We start from the raw sequence: 16,805 nt of genomic DNA on the forward strand, positions 1-16,805 counted from the left end.
GCTGACTGGAAGAAATGAGCTTTGCACCTGGAGAATTCCTCCAGCTCTGAAGAAAACAGTCTAAGATACTGCTGTATTTTGGAAATCTAACCCTTGGAAATAAATTCTTTTACTTACCTGCCAAATCGGCCCCTCTGAGCTCTATATTTCTTTTCTTCAACCTCAGTTGTCACTGACACTGCCTCAACAGCAACCAGTGCTTTTGTTTTGATCTCTGTAATAGTGTTAGCGACTACAGGCCAAATAAGGTTCTACTGGCAGACTCCTAAGACACACGTTTGCTCTGAAGGAGCTGTACAAATAGCATTGCAGCATTTCATGTTTATTGTCTGCTAAATATTTCAGTATCTTATGTGCTCTATTTCAAAGAAATAAAGCTTTTTTTCCCCATCTAACTGCCAGTCCTGAAAATTCACCAGGGATTCAAAGAAAAGCTTATTTTTTTTTCTGGCTTCTGTGTAGTTATTAAGAATACGGAGGCTGCAGGACAATTTCTTCTCTGGCTTTCATCCCTATAACCCCTACTATCTTGAAAACTTGCCTTCACTTTCATGCATGGATTATCTGAGGTGGAGGGGGCCTGCAAGGCAGCTCCAGGTAGCAGTTGTGTTTCAAAGGGATGGGGCTGGAAGGGAAGCCGGTACCCTCTCCCAGAACTACAAGGTACTGAAGCTCCTCTCTGACTCAGACCCAAGCAAATCACCTCCAAACACCTGTACCTCCAGTATAGATCAACTAAGGGACAATTTTTTTCTTCTCGCTTTCCAGGATCTAAGTATTGCTTATTGGAAACATGTTTGGGTTGTTTTTTTCTGTTTTCTTTAAATGAAAGAGGCGTCTCCACCAGCCATATGGAGCGGCTCCCGCCCTGCAAAGCATATATCTGGTGGGGACTGCATCCATTCAACCTTTCACAATACGGACCTTAATGCAGCAAGGAAGAGAGCTGACAAGCACCTTTGCAGATTTAAATCAGAGGCAAAACCTCGAGCAATATGAAGTGATCTGAGCCAGCCAGCAAAGTCGTGCTGACCTTCTGCTGGTATTACCACAGCCCCGAGCGTGACTTCAGGTGCTGCATCCTCGGGAATGACAGCACTGGGGGAAGCCAGCAGGCCCTTCCCGGTGGCTGCCTCTGCCCTGCTGCTGCCCGATGGAGTGTTATCACTATGACAACCTACAGGTATAGGATGCACACAGCAGTGGGAGCTCCTGCTGACCCTGATTGCGTGTGCATGGCTCAGCGCTGGGCTTCCCTGCCTGGGAGGGGAGCAAAGAACACGTGGATCCACAGGTGACTCTCCCCTGACTCCGTCCTGTCACTTGCTAGCAAGTTCGGGATTTAAGGCAAGGTGGGAGCTTTGGAGACACTGGGTAGCTAGGATTTTAAATAATCTTCTCTGGGACAAGGTAAGGGAAGACTCATTTTTCTTCCCTGTTTCTAGAGTCCTTCTTCAGGAAAAGACTTATAAGAATATAAAGTTGCCCTTCAAAATCTGCCTTCTCTAGCCCGTTAAAAGGTAAAATGCTTCCAAACCTCACATACACTGCCTGCCTCTCCCTGTGCATGTGTGTGTGTGTGCATGCATGCGTTACTTTCTTTCACTACTATCGCACATGCTCTTCCAAAGCTATTCACAGCATTAGAAATACAACTCCTCCCTCCAGTGCCCCGTGTGTGTGTGTGTGTGTGTGTGTGTGTTTGGCTCAGGCTTTCTGCTTCAGCTCACTCCCCTCTGATCGCGGGGCTGACGGTCACGACTCTGCTCCACACCTCCAGGCTTTACACGGAGGGGAGGAGGATCGGATCGGGGAAAACACAGGAGCAGGCACACAACTGACCCACAGAGCCATCGATAACTTACACCCCTTGCATCAGAACATAGGGGAGGGGAGGGAGGAAGGAGGGAGAGGAGAAAGAGGGGGAGGAGGAGGAGAAGGGAAAAAAAAGAAAATCCAGAGAATTCTAGTCTTGCAAATGTAGTGAAACCAAGCGGTTGGAGTTCATTTGCTCTAGAAGAGCAGAGAAGAAAGAGGACATTAAATGAAAAAAAAGCAAGAAAGGTCTGTAGCTTTTTTCCTGATAGTAGCAGTGTTTTAGAGGTAAAATGATTCCTCCGAGCAGCACGACTGAAGTCAGCGTGGATGGTGTGGAGAAACAGAATGAAGTGGAGCAGCCCCCCTCTCCAGCATCAACTACCAGCCAGGAATCAAAGGTAGGTTCTCAGAGACTGAGATTTTTTATTTTTTTTTATACTCTTTCTTTGTTTTGAAAAGAGGTGTGTTGCTTTGATTTTTATTTGGAGCCCTGTGCCAGGATCAGTGGTAGAGTGCTATGAGCTACCTCTGATTGCGGTGCCTGCTCTGACACTCCTACTCCTGAATTCTCCCTGTCACCTGGGCAGCTCAGGAGTCTGAAATGGGGAAATACCTGCCTTTTGAGATGTTTGGTTTGGGGGATTTTTGCTCATGTTTTCTTCTCCTTATTGAAGTAAGGGCCTGGGGTAGTGGTGGGGCTCAGGGAGGGGATCGATGCTAATAGATGTTGTTAGCTATTTTCACACCAAGCATCAGATCACTTAAAGGGTTTTGTTCATGGTTGGAAAGATTGGTTTTTCTCACAGGTTCAGAGAAGGTAATTTTGTCTGGGGGCTTGGGGTGTTTCACCTGCCTCACCTTCTCTGGCAGACCCATCAGTGAACTTTCACTGTTTAATGAGCCAGCAGTTGAAACAGGATTTAAGTGACAGTTTTGGCACAATAATCCTTGTGTACATCACCCAGGAAAGGATTTTTTTTTTCCCACAGCCTTTTATTTATTTATTAATTTTTAAATGTGGTTCAATTCACCTTACTGAAAACCAACTTCCAGCTCAAATGGCATGACCTCTGAATTTTTAATTGACTTGCATATGAAAAGTTTTTCTGCCTGCCAGTATGTTACTTGGAAGATAGAGAGGTAAACAGAGAAAAGTAGTAACCTTACATAATGAATGTTCTTTGCAGCCTATGTGGATAATGTGCTTTTACTGATCCTCTATTACTTACTTATGATTGATATCATGATAGCACCTGACAGATCTTCCTGTGAACTTCATAGTGATGCTATGTGCTGTGTAAACATGTGAAAATAGGGAGGTCCTCATCACTAGGAGCTTACAGCTGGGTAGAGCCTTAGAAGGTGTTTTGTATGATCAAAACAGCTACTTGACAGGGAAGGTTTGTGCTGGCCCAAGTTTAAAGGCAGTGGCTGCCTGGGTCTAACGTGGGAAGACTGCTACGTTATTCCACAGTTATAGCTAGGTTTCTGGAGAGTGAGTCGAAATTATCTGTCTGCGTGGGTAGAGTTCTGACGTGGGCTTTGGGATTTTTTAATTTTTTTTTTATTAGATGCTATACTCCAAGGAGGACAGCTAAGGTATTCCCTATGTAAAACAGCCTCTTTAAAAGAAAAGAGCTCTCCCAGCAGCAATAGCATACACTATTCACTGTACACATTCAGCACTACTGGGACACTGCTGCAATCTTCCTGTTTAATGGGAAATGAAAAGTAAACAGGTTATTGGTTTAACCCCAGGCTCTAAAAGGATCCGGCTGATCGGTACCTAGATCCCCCCCTGAGACCACTTCTCTGGACCTGCTGAATTGTTATTTGGCCAGTGGGAAGCTCAGCCCCCCCCCGCCCCAGTGAGGTCCCAAAAGTAACTGGAGCCTTCACTGCACTGCTAGCACCAGCTCCTCACGTGTGCTAGGCTGTGCATAGGGCCTGGTGTGCTCTGTGCTCCCCGCTATGGTCCTCACTCAGTGCTGGGCAAGTGGTTATGGAGCTCGAGGTGCCGCTGACATGGTCAGGCACTTCATGATGATGGTACTTGAGGGACTTTCCCACTGGGTCACAAAGCACTGGGCCCAGGACAAACTGACTAGCATGAATCCTAAACTGAGAGAAAGTGAAGTGCTGCGTGTAGGGTTTCTTCCTGCTGTTTGTGCATCCATGCACTTGCAAGGATGACAGCAGGAATTAGGCACATCTGGCCAGAGAACAAATAGGCTACAAACTGGTTTATAATCAAATATTATTATCATCCATTTTTCCAGTCTTGTGAGCATTTGAAGCGATATGCTGGAATAAGCAAAAGCTATGACTGTGCAGTTGATGCCGTTACTTGCATACAGATAGTTTTCGTAAATATATAATCTGTGTATATACATTTTAGAACAGCAAATACCATCAGAAAGCACACTGTATTGCCATTTCACTAGATGGAGTCAAAAGAAGCTTCTGATCACAGGGGTAATGAGATAAGCTTTCTTTTTTTGGTGCTAGTAAACAGCAGGATGGAAAAATTCTCAGTGATTTCATAAAGATGTTGTTTGTGCTTGGGTTTTTTTTTTCTAAGAGAATCGATGTACTTCGGAAGCTAAAGACTGAGAAAGGCATAAGTCAGTGCGTGCCAAGGGCCTGTGTGCAAGCTTTTATCCCGCAGTGTCCCCTGCTGAGGGAGCTATCCTGTCGTTCACAGAGAGCTAAGCTTTCTTCAGGTACTCTCTGTTGCACAGGTTAACAAGTTCGTGTCTGCTGCAGTTACTGCAGAACAGTGTGTGCAGTATCTAATTACCCCACAATGACTTGTTTCTGTGGCAAAACACTATTACGACTCCAAATATAGGAACAGAAACAACATGGATAATAGCAGCCTTCAAAATGCATTTGAAAACATTTCCGTGGAAAACCAGTTTTGAAAAACTAATGTAGAACTAATGTAGCAAGCTTGCTTCCAGTCCTGTGTAATCGTAGACAACTGTGGCACATAGTGCCTTGTAGTACCAAAGTCCAGAAAAAGAGTTTTATCCAGCACACTCCAGCCGGTACTCAGAAGATGACACAAGGAGGAGATATTGCAATTCCCGACTAGCGTGAGTTTGAGAGGCAGAAATTCAGGCTTCTACCAAGTCACTGAAATTTGGAAGAATGACTTTCGTGTTAGTCACACACCCCTGTCACAGGGAAGCAGCTCACTCTTTAATAAATGCTAAAGCCTCCTACCACCTTTTCCTGTGGATTAGGAGCATATTTACAGGTGAGCACACCCGGATGCTGAAAGCTGAAAGACTAGACTCATGCATGTCCTCCTCATCATGAGCACCTTAACACCTGGACTTCAGTACTACTGCTCAGAATGAGGAAATTGAAATACACTTTCAATTCACCACATTTCCTGGGCCCTAAGTGCAAATCCATTTGTGTGTTCCAAGTACATGTTTGTCTTATGGCATAGTATATATAACATGACTGTGTCTTTTGGATTATGTGTCCTCAAGTGCTTTACACATAATACCTCCAGTGTACTGTCTCATTAATATAATTTCAAATAGGTGTCTGAAGGGTAGCAAACATGCTATAAGTAAGCCTGTAGCACTATGTATACTGCTACTGTGCTAAAAACCCTAGAGCTTGAATGGTTAAGAATGTTGCAAACCTAATAATTCATTTATTAAATTAATTTATCGGCTCTTGAAAGCATTTACTTCACACCTAAGTATGACATGAGTGGATACTTAAAGTTTACTAGGAGAATAACTTTATGAGGGTACCATACAAATACATGTAATTGCTAATTTTATTACATTCATATGCTTGTAGTTATGGCTCCCACCTGTTTGGGTCCTTCACATCTGGCTTCCAAGAAGGTAAATTACCAGTTTGCCAAAGACTTTTGTAGATTTACAGCTCAGCAAGGGAGGAAGTCATTAGCTAATGAACCCTAAGGGAAAATTTCCTCCTGGTGGTGGCAATTAAGGACACACTGCACACTCGTACAATCACTAACTTAGCAATATAAGCAGAAATCTAGTGCCAGCAATCAAAGATCATATTTCTGATGTCTCTTATGTAAAGATACCTTGGAATTTAGTAAAAAAACCTAAAATTTGAAGGAATATGTGGCTAAAGAAAAGATTGCTACACCTGGCAATATTTCTTTATGTTTTGGTATAGTTGGCATGTAAGTCTGTTAACTTTTATCCTTCTTAGATTTAACTGACATTTCTATATGAAGAGGAAAGAGCCCATCTGCTGATTTCTTTAGGTGTGAGTCAAGTCATTATTGCTGTATTGTGAATAATGGCTGGGAGTATTCATAGACAATTGGGTATATCTTAGAAAATTCCCTTACCATTTTTAAGTCTGGGGGGGTGCGCTGAGCATCTGTGATATTTGAGCTAGTACCAGCAGGGCTGGTCAGCACTGCTGATCTTCAAGCTATTAGTGTTTCATTTCAAGTATGTTAAACATCTTCCAGGCTCTGCCATATGTCTTGGAAGGGGTATGTCCCTGCCCCTGCCATTGCAGGCAATCTGTCATGCAAAAGTTACTTATTTGTAGATATCAGTGGATATCTGTGAAGACCAAAGGTTTTTTTCACAGCTTTGCCCATTTCCATCTACTTTTTATAAAGTCCAGCTGTAATTGTGATGTACTGCAGTCACGCATCTTTGGCGTGATACCTTCCAAATTTTCCTTTGAACCAGTTTCATGGACCTAACAAATTGCTTACACTTGGATCAGTTAGGTAAGCTGAATAGCTGAAAAATGAAGAGAAAAAAAAAAGCTAAACCTCCAAATAAATATGGCATCTGGACTATGTATTTCACAAAATAAATGAGTCTGTCTCAGTCTGATACTTCCATACACTGACTATCCAGTGGCCAGTATTCAGGGAAATGCAGACCATTATATTCAAATTCAGGTATAGCAATTCAGGAGATGTAGCACAATTGTTCAAACACTAGCTAACCTGATATGTAGGACATGAAATGGAAGTTAAGGAAAAGTAGCAAGCCAAGAAAAGCATTAAACTTTGAAGTTCAAGATGTAGACTTCATTTACGTATATCCCCACATTGGTCAAGAAGATTGAACTTACTTTCCCCTGTTCTGCTAGTCCAATAGAGCAATATTGTTTACATGAGGTTTCAAAATCAGGTGTTAATACTAGATACTGAACTGACATAAACAGCTTGAAACTCTTTGGATTTAAATAGGATTGCGTGGGATTTAAATCATGTAGGATTTGTGCTATGCTGGTAAGCTGAGATCTTCCGCACTTAAAGAGTTAATACTTTATGAGGCTCCATAAATGGTTACTCATCAATTAATATTTGAAAAGGGCAGGGAGTGTGGTGTACAGTTAGTGTTTCACCCCCCACACCAGTGATAAATATCCAGTATGTAAACTACTGCTGTAGTCTTCAAATGAATACCAAACAGCTTAAAAAAATCGCATGAAAGGGGAAGAAAAGACCCATTCTCCATCTTAATCTTACCTCCATGCCTCTGCATAGAATGGTGAGTACATACTGTGAAGGTAAGACTAAGGGAAAGAAATGAGCTTAAGTATTTTTATGTGTTTTGATGAAGTGTTAGAACAAATTATGTGCAGGAAGATTTCATTAATAGCAGAAAAGTAATACTCTACCCTATCAATAATTTCCTGAGCAGACTTGTTCTTGTATTTACGTTTATTTTGACTTTTCTCTCTTTCTTACTCTTCTTCTCACTAAAACACTCTGGTATTGTTTTCGCTTTGATATATATGTTAGATCAGTTCCTAGGCACATTGAGATATCTAAGGCAAAATAGAAATGTGATCAGTTCATTCTCTTCTGTCCACACGTTTAACAGTGCCAAAACGAAGAAAATGTCTATTACCTTTCAACAACTAAAGATGACTTGACTGAAACCTGGTGTGGTAAAAAAATGGATTTACTAAAAAGTTCAAATTTTCACTGAAACAAAACAAAACAGTTTTCAAAGCTGGAAGATAGTCCAGTCCTACCGTCTCAGTCTCTTATGCTGTATTCTTTTTCATAATGTAATCCTGTTGAATTCAGGTTTTACCACTACTTTTAAAAGGCTCTCCCAACACCTGGATGCTCTAATGGCTAAGGGATGCCCTCTGCCCCTCACCCCCTTCTAGTTCCAGTCTAAGTTTATTTCTGGCCGCTTGTGCGGCACTGTAATATTGATAATGTTTTAGCTTAAACATCTCTTTTGCATTCTTGGTACAGGTTTTCATCATGTAAGTATAGACTTTCATATCTCGTCCCAGCCTTTTATTTTCTAGACTAAACAAGCCAGACTGACATAAGATAAACTCTCCATTCTTCATCTCATTCTAGTAGCAGATTCACGAACCTGTTTCAGTTTTGAATAATCTTTCTTGGAAAAGGGTGACTGAATTTGTGCATGGTATTCTACATCAGGTCTTGTACAGTATCACTAATGCCTCACTAACTTTCCCAGAAACTGTGCTTCTGATGTTTGTGTCTTCTAGTCACCCCTTGGTCAACCAGAGGTCACCATTCTATTTCTCTGTAATTTCCAGTGGATACAGGATATGTTTGTCTGTCCTCATCTAGAGTGGTTTGGATAAGGTCTCAGGTGCACAAGCTTGCATTTCCACAGCTGAACTTCATCACATTTCCATGTCTCCATCCCTTAAGCCCCAGGCCGCCTCAGTTTTGACAATGCCTCCAAACTCATGTCAGAGGAAAATGGCCTTATGACATGCCTAATCTTTGCATCAAATTCAGTAATAAAAATACAGAGAGCAAGACTGACCCTAAGACTAGGCCAGTGTTGTTCTTTGAAGAACTCCACCAATGACCTTCCTTCAACCTAGTCCTTCTCCTTTCAACAGTAACCAACTCCCATTGAACTTTCCTTAAAATGTCTTCACTACTTCCCTTTTCAATCTTGGCTAATAGATTCCCTTTCGGTAGCACACTCAATAATTTTAATGAAATCCAAATAGACAGAAACTACCTTTGACCTAAAACATTTTCTTTGTCTAGAAAATTGTTCATTTTCTCCAAGACAACTGGTCTAGGAGGATCTACCTTTTTTTTTTTTTTTTTTCATTTTTGTCGAGCACTATTGAAGTCAGATCTACAAATCTGGATTTGCTGGGGTCGCTTTTCCTGCTTCTTGGAACAGACTTCTATTTTACTTTGTATCATTTCTGGCTTCATAAAGCTTATTAAGAAAACTTGTTCCTAGACCTCCAAAGTAAAATTTTGTAATGGAGATTAACTAGTTTCTTTTCTCTCTTTCACCTCAGCAAACACATTGAACTGCTTTTTTCATGTCATACCATCCATTTCTGCAACCTTTTTCCTATTATTCCTATTATTCCTATTATTTTGCCCCAGGATCATTGTTCTGGGAAGAAAGTAAGATTAAGTGTTTGTTGAAGTTCTAAACCAGCCTTTTATCCCATCCTTACCGTACTGCAGCCCATTTCCTCTTTTTCTTTCCCTAGCCTGAATCAATCCATTGACATTTCCTTAAATACCTTTTGCAAGGACTCACTCAGCTTTTCTTGACAATTAATGTGCTTAGACCTAAGGAACTCTGCTTGAAAGCTCCAGTTTTATTTGCACACCGGTTTATTTTCTCTTTTTCTTTCTCTTGTTCCCTTCCCCAGCATTATTTGTGGACTTTTTGCTTATTCTAAAGTTCCTTTTTGAGGTAACTATTTTCATGCAATTTGCCAGGGGCACACAGTCACAGAATCTTTTTATTTCTTTTCGTTTCATCTTCCAGGTAGTATTAACAGATAATGAAGAAATTCTATGCCTCTTATACATCCCAGTATCTAACCGTTTCTGATCAGTTTTGTTTATTAGTGAAGCATGTCTCTAACCTAATACCTCAAGGCTAGCAAAGGCCAAGGCTGTTCCACATCCCATGGTCATCTGGGTTCATCAGCGCTCAGTACCTGCTGAGAGCCAGCACTTGTTAGCAGATGCGATGACCTGCTTACATAGCTGAGCTGCTTTCCAGACCACTGCTAAGACCTTCATACCTTCAGATGGACACTAGCTTTGGTCCTTCTGTGTCACACTCCAAAGTGTGATGTGGTCTAAAATATATCCCTAGGGAGCTGAGAGTGCTGAAGGCTTGGAATTTCTTCAAGGGAATGTAGCATGTCAAAGGCTACCCTCTTGAAATCCAAAACATGGCTTAGAGGTTCATTTTTCCCTTACACTTTGTTTAATTTAAATGGAAGTAAATCATAATCACCTGATAGAAAACTATAATTCCTTGTATGATGAGCATTTCTCCTATTGCCTCCCTGAGCCATTGCTGTATACTCTTGATAGGCAGAAGATTGCATATTTGATAAATTTGTGCTCATGTTTGTCAGGTAGAGGACTAATCTTTCAGATGTGAGCACAAGTTGAATATTCTTAGCACAGTCTTCAGTCCTGTGCAACTTCCAGTTGCAGAGGCAAATGGTCATTCAGTATTAAATGAGCACTGCCTTCTCCAGGCAAATGAATGTCTATATTCTAGCTGAACCATAAGCAAACTTTGCATGTTCATTAGCAAAGAGAACCAGCTGTGAAAATGAGAAATCTATGTGTGAAGGACTGAAATAACTTGACCTTGTTTTCTTTCGACATATGCCTCTGCTTGAGGAAACTCCCTTGATTCAGTAGACCAACTGATATAATATATGATCCTTGTCAGGGAATTCAACTCAGGAACCCTGCAAAACATGTTTACAATGGATGTCTGAAAAGCAGGCTTCTTGTGTCTTTGACATCAGCAGTTGAATATGACAAATGGCTTGCATATCTTCTTATTTATTAAAAAAAAATTAGTCTCATGCCTGTAGTCTCACAAAAATGTGCTAGACACTCATAGAAGTTTTCCCATTGCAGGTCATTGTTTTTTAGCTGACCTGTTTTTCACTGATGAGAGTAGTTTGCTAAGCACTGTCAAATGGAAGTCTTACAGTTTTGGGGCTTTATTAAAATGCCACATGTGCACTGCTTTATTAATAAAGATCATTTTAGCAGTCTAGTGTTCTGAATAGAAAAGCAAAATGCAGCTGACCTATAGTAACTGATGATTAGGTTTAATTGAGAAAAGAGCAAAATACTATAAACTGGTATTCACAAAGCTATTAAAATCAGCATTTAGAATATTATTTTTTTTTGTAGATTATTCATCAGAGTAAGACAAAGAAATGTACACTATGGAGGCACAGCACAGGTGAGAGAGCAAAGTTGACCTGACAGATTGTTATAGCAAATACTGTTGAATATGATCTTAGAGACAGACTTGCATCTCCATTACCCCAATATTTAACTTCATTTGGTTTTTACAGAAATTGCTCATGCATAGTGAAGGGAGGCATCAGCTTTTGTTGGCCAAGAGTCCAATTTCTGGCATGACGCATACAAGTCACCTCCTCAAACATCACATATATAGGTGTACTATTCATTACTGATTTGCCGGCATTTTCCCTGCCAGTTTAAATGCTGTAGTAGCAATTCTCAAAACCAAAAGGTCTTGGGATTGAAGTGAAAGGCTGAAAACCTTGACCCAGCCTCACTTGCTTTTGTGCGTACACAGGGTGAGAAATAGCCTTGGACTGAGCATCTCTGTCCTCACAAGTAAACTAAATATACTAGGCAACATGCAACATGGTAAACTTGGCAGACTGCCACTGACTTCTGTGCAGTTAAATTGAGGATCCAGTTGTTAAGACATTCAGGTCCATATGCATTTTTAAAATGCACCTACTGTTAAGTTATCAACCAATATCAATCCTCTCACAGATCCAGCATATACAATTTTTGTTGTACCTCTTAGTGTACTTATTTATATTACTTACAAGTGCATGTAGCATATTTCTCACTTATGGTCACACATCCTCTTTCAATTCAAATTATCTAATTAAGGAATTATTTACAAATAAACATAAGGTGACTTGTAATGATTTGCCAGACATTTCTGGTAAAGAACAGCCCAGTGAAATGTGTGCTTGTCGAGTGTTTGGGGTTTTTTTTCCTTTTTTTTTAAGTCAAAACTTCTGGTTTTGAGGAAATATTCATTTTTCTTGAATGTGTAAACTTTTGTCAGGAAGCTTTCCCTGGTTGCAGGTGAAATTTCAGTCAAAAGAGGAGAAAAATGCATCCTAGATTAAATCATACAGCCTCACCTGTAATTAGAGACCAACTTTAGGCGGTTAAGTTAGTAGTTCAGTCTCCCTATGTTATAAATGGAACACAGACTGAAATTGTTTTATCAAAGGTGATTTAGAGGAAAAGCCTGCCATATGTGCTCTAAATTAGCCTCTCTAAGGGGAAATCTTTTTCCAGTAACCATAGTAGGTGGCTACAGCTGAGTTAAAAGCTTGAATTTAAGTAGGGTGAACACCACTGTGAATTTGTCAGGGTGAGGTCTTGAACTTTGCCTACAAAAACTGGCCAGTTGTCTGTTCCCCTGGCAGGTTGGTCTGTCTGACTTTCCCCTCTTCTGCCCACAGGTGTCTCAAAGACATTTTGAAAGGCTGCAGTTGTTTTTTATGTCAATGTGGAACAAAATAATTCAAACTTTGAAAATTTTTGCTAAGTGGAACTGCTGTTTTCCAGCCAGCCCTATAATGGAAAGTTATGCACCTATGACAAAAAGAGAGAGAAATGTGAGCCTATCCAGGCTTCAAAATGTGAAGTGCTGCTATTAAACTGTAGCCACAAGATGAATCATGTATCAGTTTCATGAAGTATGGGCACACGGGAGTCTTTGGCAAGTTCACAGCAGTTAGATCTATCTTCTGTATTTAGTCGTAATGACAAATGGACTTCATCCTCCTGGCTGTTAAAGATCCAGGCGAACAGTTAACTTGTTTGCTAGCTCACCCACTCGCTCTCTACCTTTCAGTGTTTCTCTCTTTCTTTCCTCTCTGTTCTTATTCTCACCCAGATGCTTTAATCCAGGACCAGGCTCTCTGATACAATGAGCCAATGCAAGGTCTGTCTTTATAGGAAAAACTTCCAGGTTTCCAAGTTTAGCCAAGTCTAAAAATTCCTGTTAAGAAAATGGATGGTGGTTCTTCTGTTAGGGGGAGGGACCTTTTATAAACACTGTCTGGATGCTGGCACTCATGCCATAAGTACACTTGGAAAAAAGCAAACCCTACAGTTTGCACTTTCCCTTTCACCTATACTCAAGCTGTGCTTACTTTATTCACAAAGAAATGCCTTAAGTTGCGTTTTAGTTTCTTCACATTGTCTGGTATTACGTGGTCTCTTCCTTGTGCCTGGATGCCTATTGATCTCTTGATGTAATCTCATGTTTTCTTTATATGTCTATGTAGGAAACTATACATAAATTTAAAACCCAGGCAATGAACTAATAGAAAACATTCCTTATGCAGAAGAAATGAAGCCCTCCTCTTAGTCTCCCCTGTCTTAGTCTCCTCCTTTCTGGGTAGGTAGCTGAAGACCAATGCAACTCAGGAGATCCCTTTTCAACTGCACTGCCAGTGAAGGGCTTTTGAGCTCCTGCCTCCCCAGCAGCTTAGGCTCCCACAGACTTCCCTGAGCTGCGATTCTGCGCTTTGACAGCACTGGCTTTTTTAGCAGTTCCTGTCTGGTGTCCAAGAGAAATACTCTGGACAAATGATTCCTTAGAGATTATCAAAGTTAAAATGAATGCAAACAGCTGTAAGAGACCTACTTGAATCCTGCTAGAATGTAGATAAATGAAAAGCATTTCACAAAGGTTCAAAAAATGACAGCCAAGCCTTAAAACAAAAATCTTAATGGCGTGATTTGCCTCTGAGGAGCACTCAGCTGTGACTAGAAGTTGGCCATAAGAAGTAGCCACTCAGTCTGGTCAAAAAAAGTCAGACCTTTTTTAAACAAGATGAGAAAGGTAACCTATTTTTTCTGGCACTGTAGGCATACACTGCAATAAATACAATATTCCTGAAGTAGCAATAAAGATAATGTCATTTGGTCTTTACTACCAGCTTCTGAGTTCCAGAAAAAAAAAATCTTCTTTCCATGAGTTATCATCCCTCCAGTACAGTTGTACTCATAGCCACTACTGCAAATAAAAAAAGCACCAACTGACAGGAGAAAATGGATATAAATCTCAGATGTTAGCACTGCACTTGCTTTTCAGTTCAGCAGTGGTCAGTAGCTCTGATTTCTGCTGTAATATGTGACTCCCGTTATAAGTCAGTGCTACTCTGCTGACACCAAGAATGGTACCTACTCTGCAACTAGACTAGACAAAGTGAGGCACTTCATGGAAATTCCCCCTCTTACACAGCATTCATATTCATATTCTTTAAAACTCTCTCTGTCCTAACTTGACTTTCCTTTCTTCTTCCTTCCTCTATTCCCCTGCTCTCCTGCCTGCCTGAATCCCTCATGCAGCCCTGTGCAATATGCTGTTCCTGTTGAAGTCACTGGTATTATTTTTGTCAGACAAGGCTTTGCAGTTTTACTGGTTCAAGATCCCTCACTTTCCTGTCAAGTAAGTAACTCCTATTAAACCTGTTGGTATCTTATGTCAATACCAACAGGTCTTTTCTCTCTCAACACCAAAAATACGAAGTTTGGATATGCTTCATTTAGTAGGTGAGCACAACCTCATAACAGTGTTACAAGCTTTTTTTCTTTTTTTTTTTTATTATTATTATTAGCTGTCTGCAGGCTTTCATTAGCAACAGTTTAACTCTAGAGGATTCTGAGAGACTTCAAAAAAACTCTTCTAACATTCAGAAAAAAAATTGTAGATCTTCAGAAAGAGTTATAGTCTTAAATTCTCTACCTTTCTATTTGTGATATTCTGTATGTAACTATCTTTTTACATGAAGCTAGCTATCTCAGTATAAAAACACATTTTTGCAGTTCAGACAGTCATTTTAATCTTGAAACTTTGATAGTGGTAATTTGAGGAGGAAAGTTGTGCAGCTGGTGAGGATAAAAATAAAATGTTTTTGTTTTGCAGGGTTGATCTTGAAACAATAGCTGGCTAAAGATGTTCAGCAGCTTGGAGGTTTAGGAAAAAATATAAAAGAAATGGATTAGGCTGAGGCAAAAGGAGTCAAAGATGTATGATAAATCTCATATATAACAACTCTTGCCAATTAACATTTCCAAATATATGTATTTACATTGTCAATTTCTTGAAGCAGTGTTTAGGCCTTCAAACATCTCCATAAATTGCCAAGTAACTGTATGTCATATATATGACAATATCTTCATCAAGTTAAACAGAGTCTTCATGTGGAGAGTGGGCCTGTTCTTTATGTAGTACACTGAATGCAGTTTTTGCTGGGCATGACTAACGTGTAATAGCAAGAAGACAAAAGACAGACTGAGATGGAAACTTTCTGTACTAGTAACAGGTTCCTTGGAAACTGGTACTACAGGCATAATTTTCCCCAAAATGATTTGGAAGTACTTTTTGAAAATTAGAAAATGACAAGAATAGATGTGTTGAAAGGGATAAATGCATGCCATAAGTTGCAATTTGAGAAGTGCTTTAATGAAAAATGTGCCAGATCTGACTGGATTTGGAAATAAACAGATCTCTGACATGGTGGACAGTAAGATAACTGGATGGAGAATGAATAACAAGGAAGATGCTGTTGAGGTAGGAAAAAATTTTAATTGGCACAGCATTTGTTATGTATCTGGTAGCTGCTGTAGGACTTTAGAACTAGAAATATGAGATGAAGGAAACTCGGTGGGTACCCAAGTGAAGCATGGAGAAGCGCAGAGTAATTAACTAGCTTTGCTCAACCTGTGCTGTCAGCTTTTCCCCCAGATCCAGGGCTTCAGGCCAGAGTGGTGCCAGGGCAGCAACGTGGCTCTGCACCAGGACCTTATGGGTCCTGTTGGACTTGACTTGTGGTGTCAGACCCTGGCCTCCAGAGTGGCTGGCAAGAAGCAGCGTTCACAGGATGGGGCAGTGTCAGTCTTCAGGAGGGATAAAAAGAAGATGGAAGGCAGCAAGTTTGCTACCAGATTGCAAAAATATGTACAAGGGGAAGGGAACTGTGAAAATGAAAAATCAAAGTAAACCAATAAACACTGCTAATATTCTGTAAGGCATAAGTTCCTACCCCATCTCCCACTGAGAAGAGTTTGAAATGGAAAGATGGAAACAAGTTGTAAAATTTGGATCTGAATCTCTGTTTGTGAACAGGCAGCAAAGAAGGGAGTGCAGAAACCTGTGGGATCAAATAAGTCAAAATATCTACGACTGGGGGCTTATAGCCATATAGCGCCCAAATTCTGGCACTGTGTTTCTGGTTCTTTCTTTGTTCAGAAAATGAGGTATCATCATCTCAGAGTTAAAGCACAGTAGCTAAGCGAGAAGTTTGGGCAGAATTAATTCACACAAAGTATGAATTTGAAACAGCTGTCTAAGAAAGACAAAAGAAGCAAGAAGCATAGGTGTTCCCCTGGATCTATCTATATTGGGTTGTGGAGGAGCAAAGATTGACAGAGATGGTTTAAAAAAAGAGGAGGGCATTGAGAAGGGTCGAATAAAGTCAGCCAGATAATAGGATGCCAAATTTGGCCAGGTGTTTTTTCATGCTGCATGCAGAAAACATTTGGTTTTAATGTACAGTGTAAAACAGTAAAAAAAAAGTTTCATTTCAAAACAAAAAAACTAACAACCCAGCCAAACCCCAAGCCTTTACTCGGGAAACATGCTCGCTGAAGTCAGCGGGAGTTAGCAGTAAGCAAAGACCTTAGGATTTGGCCCAGTGACAATAACTTTGTTGTAGAGCTGAGGACTTAAGCATTTTCATTGCGAAGCAATTTTAACAGCATAAGTTTGGAACCCCAGAAGTAGGACTGGAAACACTGACAGAATATTAACTATAACAACTCCCAGCAGATCTAAGTCTTCCTTTTTGTTTTAAGATGGTACAAATGTGATTATACAGTATGTGGGATCTGGTGCTGATGTTAATTTGCC

At 40.4% G+C, this 16,805-nt stretch overlaps 1 protein-coding gene across 2 annotated transcripts in view; it reads left to right on the top strand.

The window, feature by feature from the left end:
• Positions 1 to 2,108: 2,108 nt before the first annotated feature.
• The window catches only part of STAC (SH3 and cysteine rich domain), a 71,115-nt gene continuing 56,418 nt past the window's right edge, over positions 2,109 to 16,805 (top strand). For both annotated transcript variants that reach the window (XM_010582382.1, XM_010582390.1), the window contains exon 1: positions 2,109 to 2,216. In XM_010582382.1, coding sequence (XP_010580684.1) covers positions 2,109 to 2,216 — 108 coding nt within the window. The remainder of the gene's footprint in view (positions 2,217 to 16,805) is intronic.

The sequence above is a fragment of the Haliaeetus leucocephalus genome, unplaced genomic scaffold (genome assembly GCF_000737465.1).
Source record: "Haliaeetus leucocephalus isolate CR32 unplaced genomic scaffold, Haliaeetus_leucocephalus-4.0 Scaffold83, whole genome shotgun sequence".
Classification (NCBI taxonomy): domain Eukaryota; kingdom Metazoa; phylum Chordata; class Aves; order Accipitriformes; family Accipitridae; genus Haliaeetus; species Haliaeetus leucocephalus.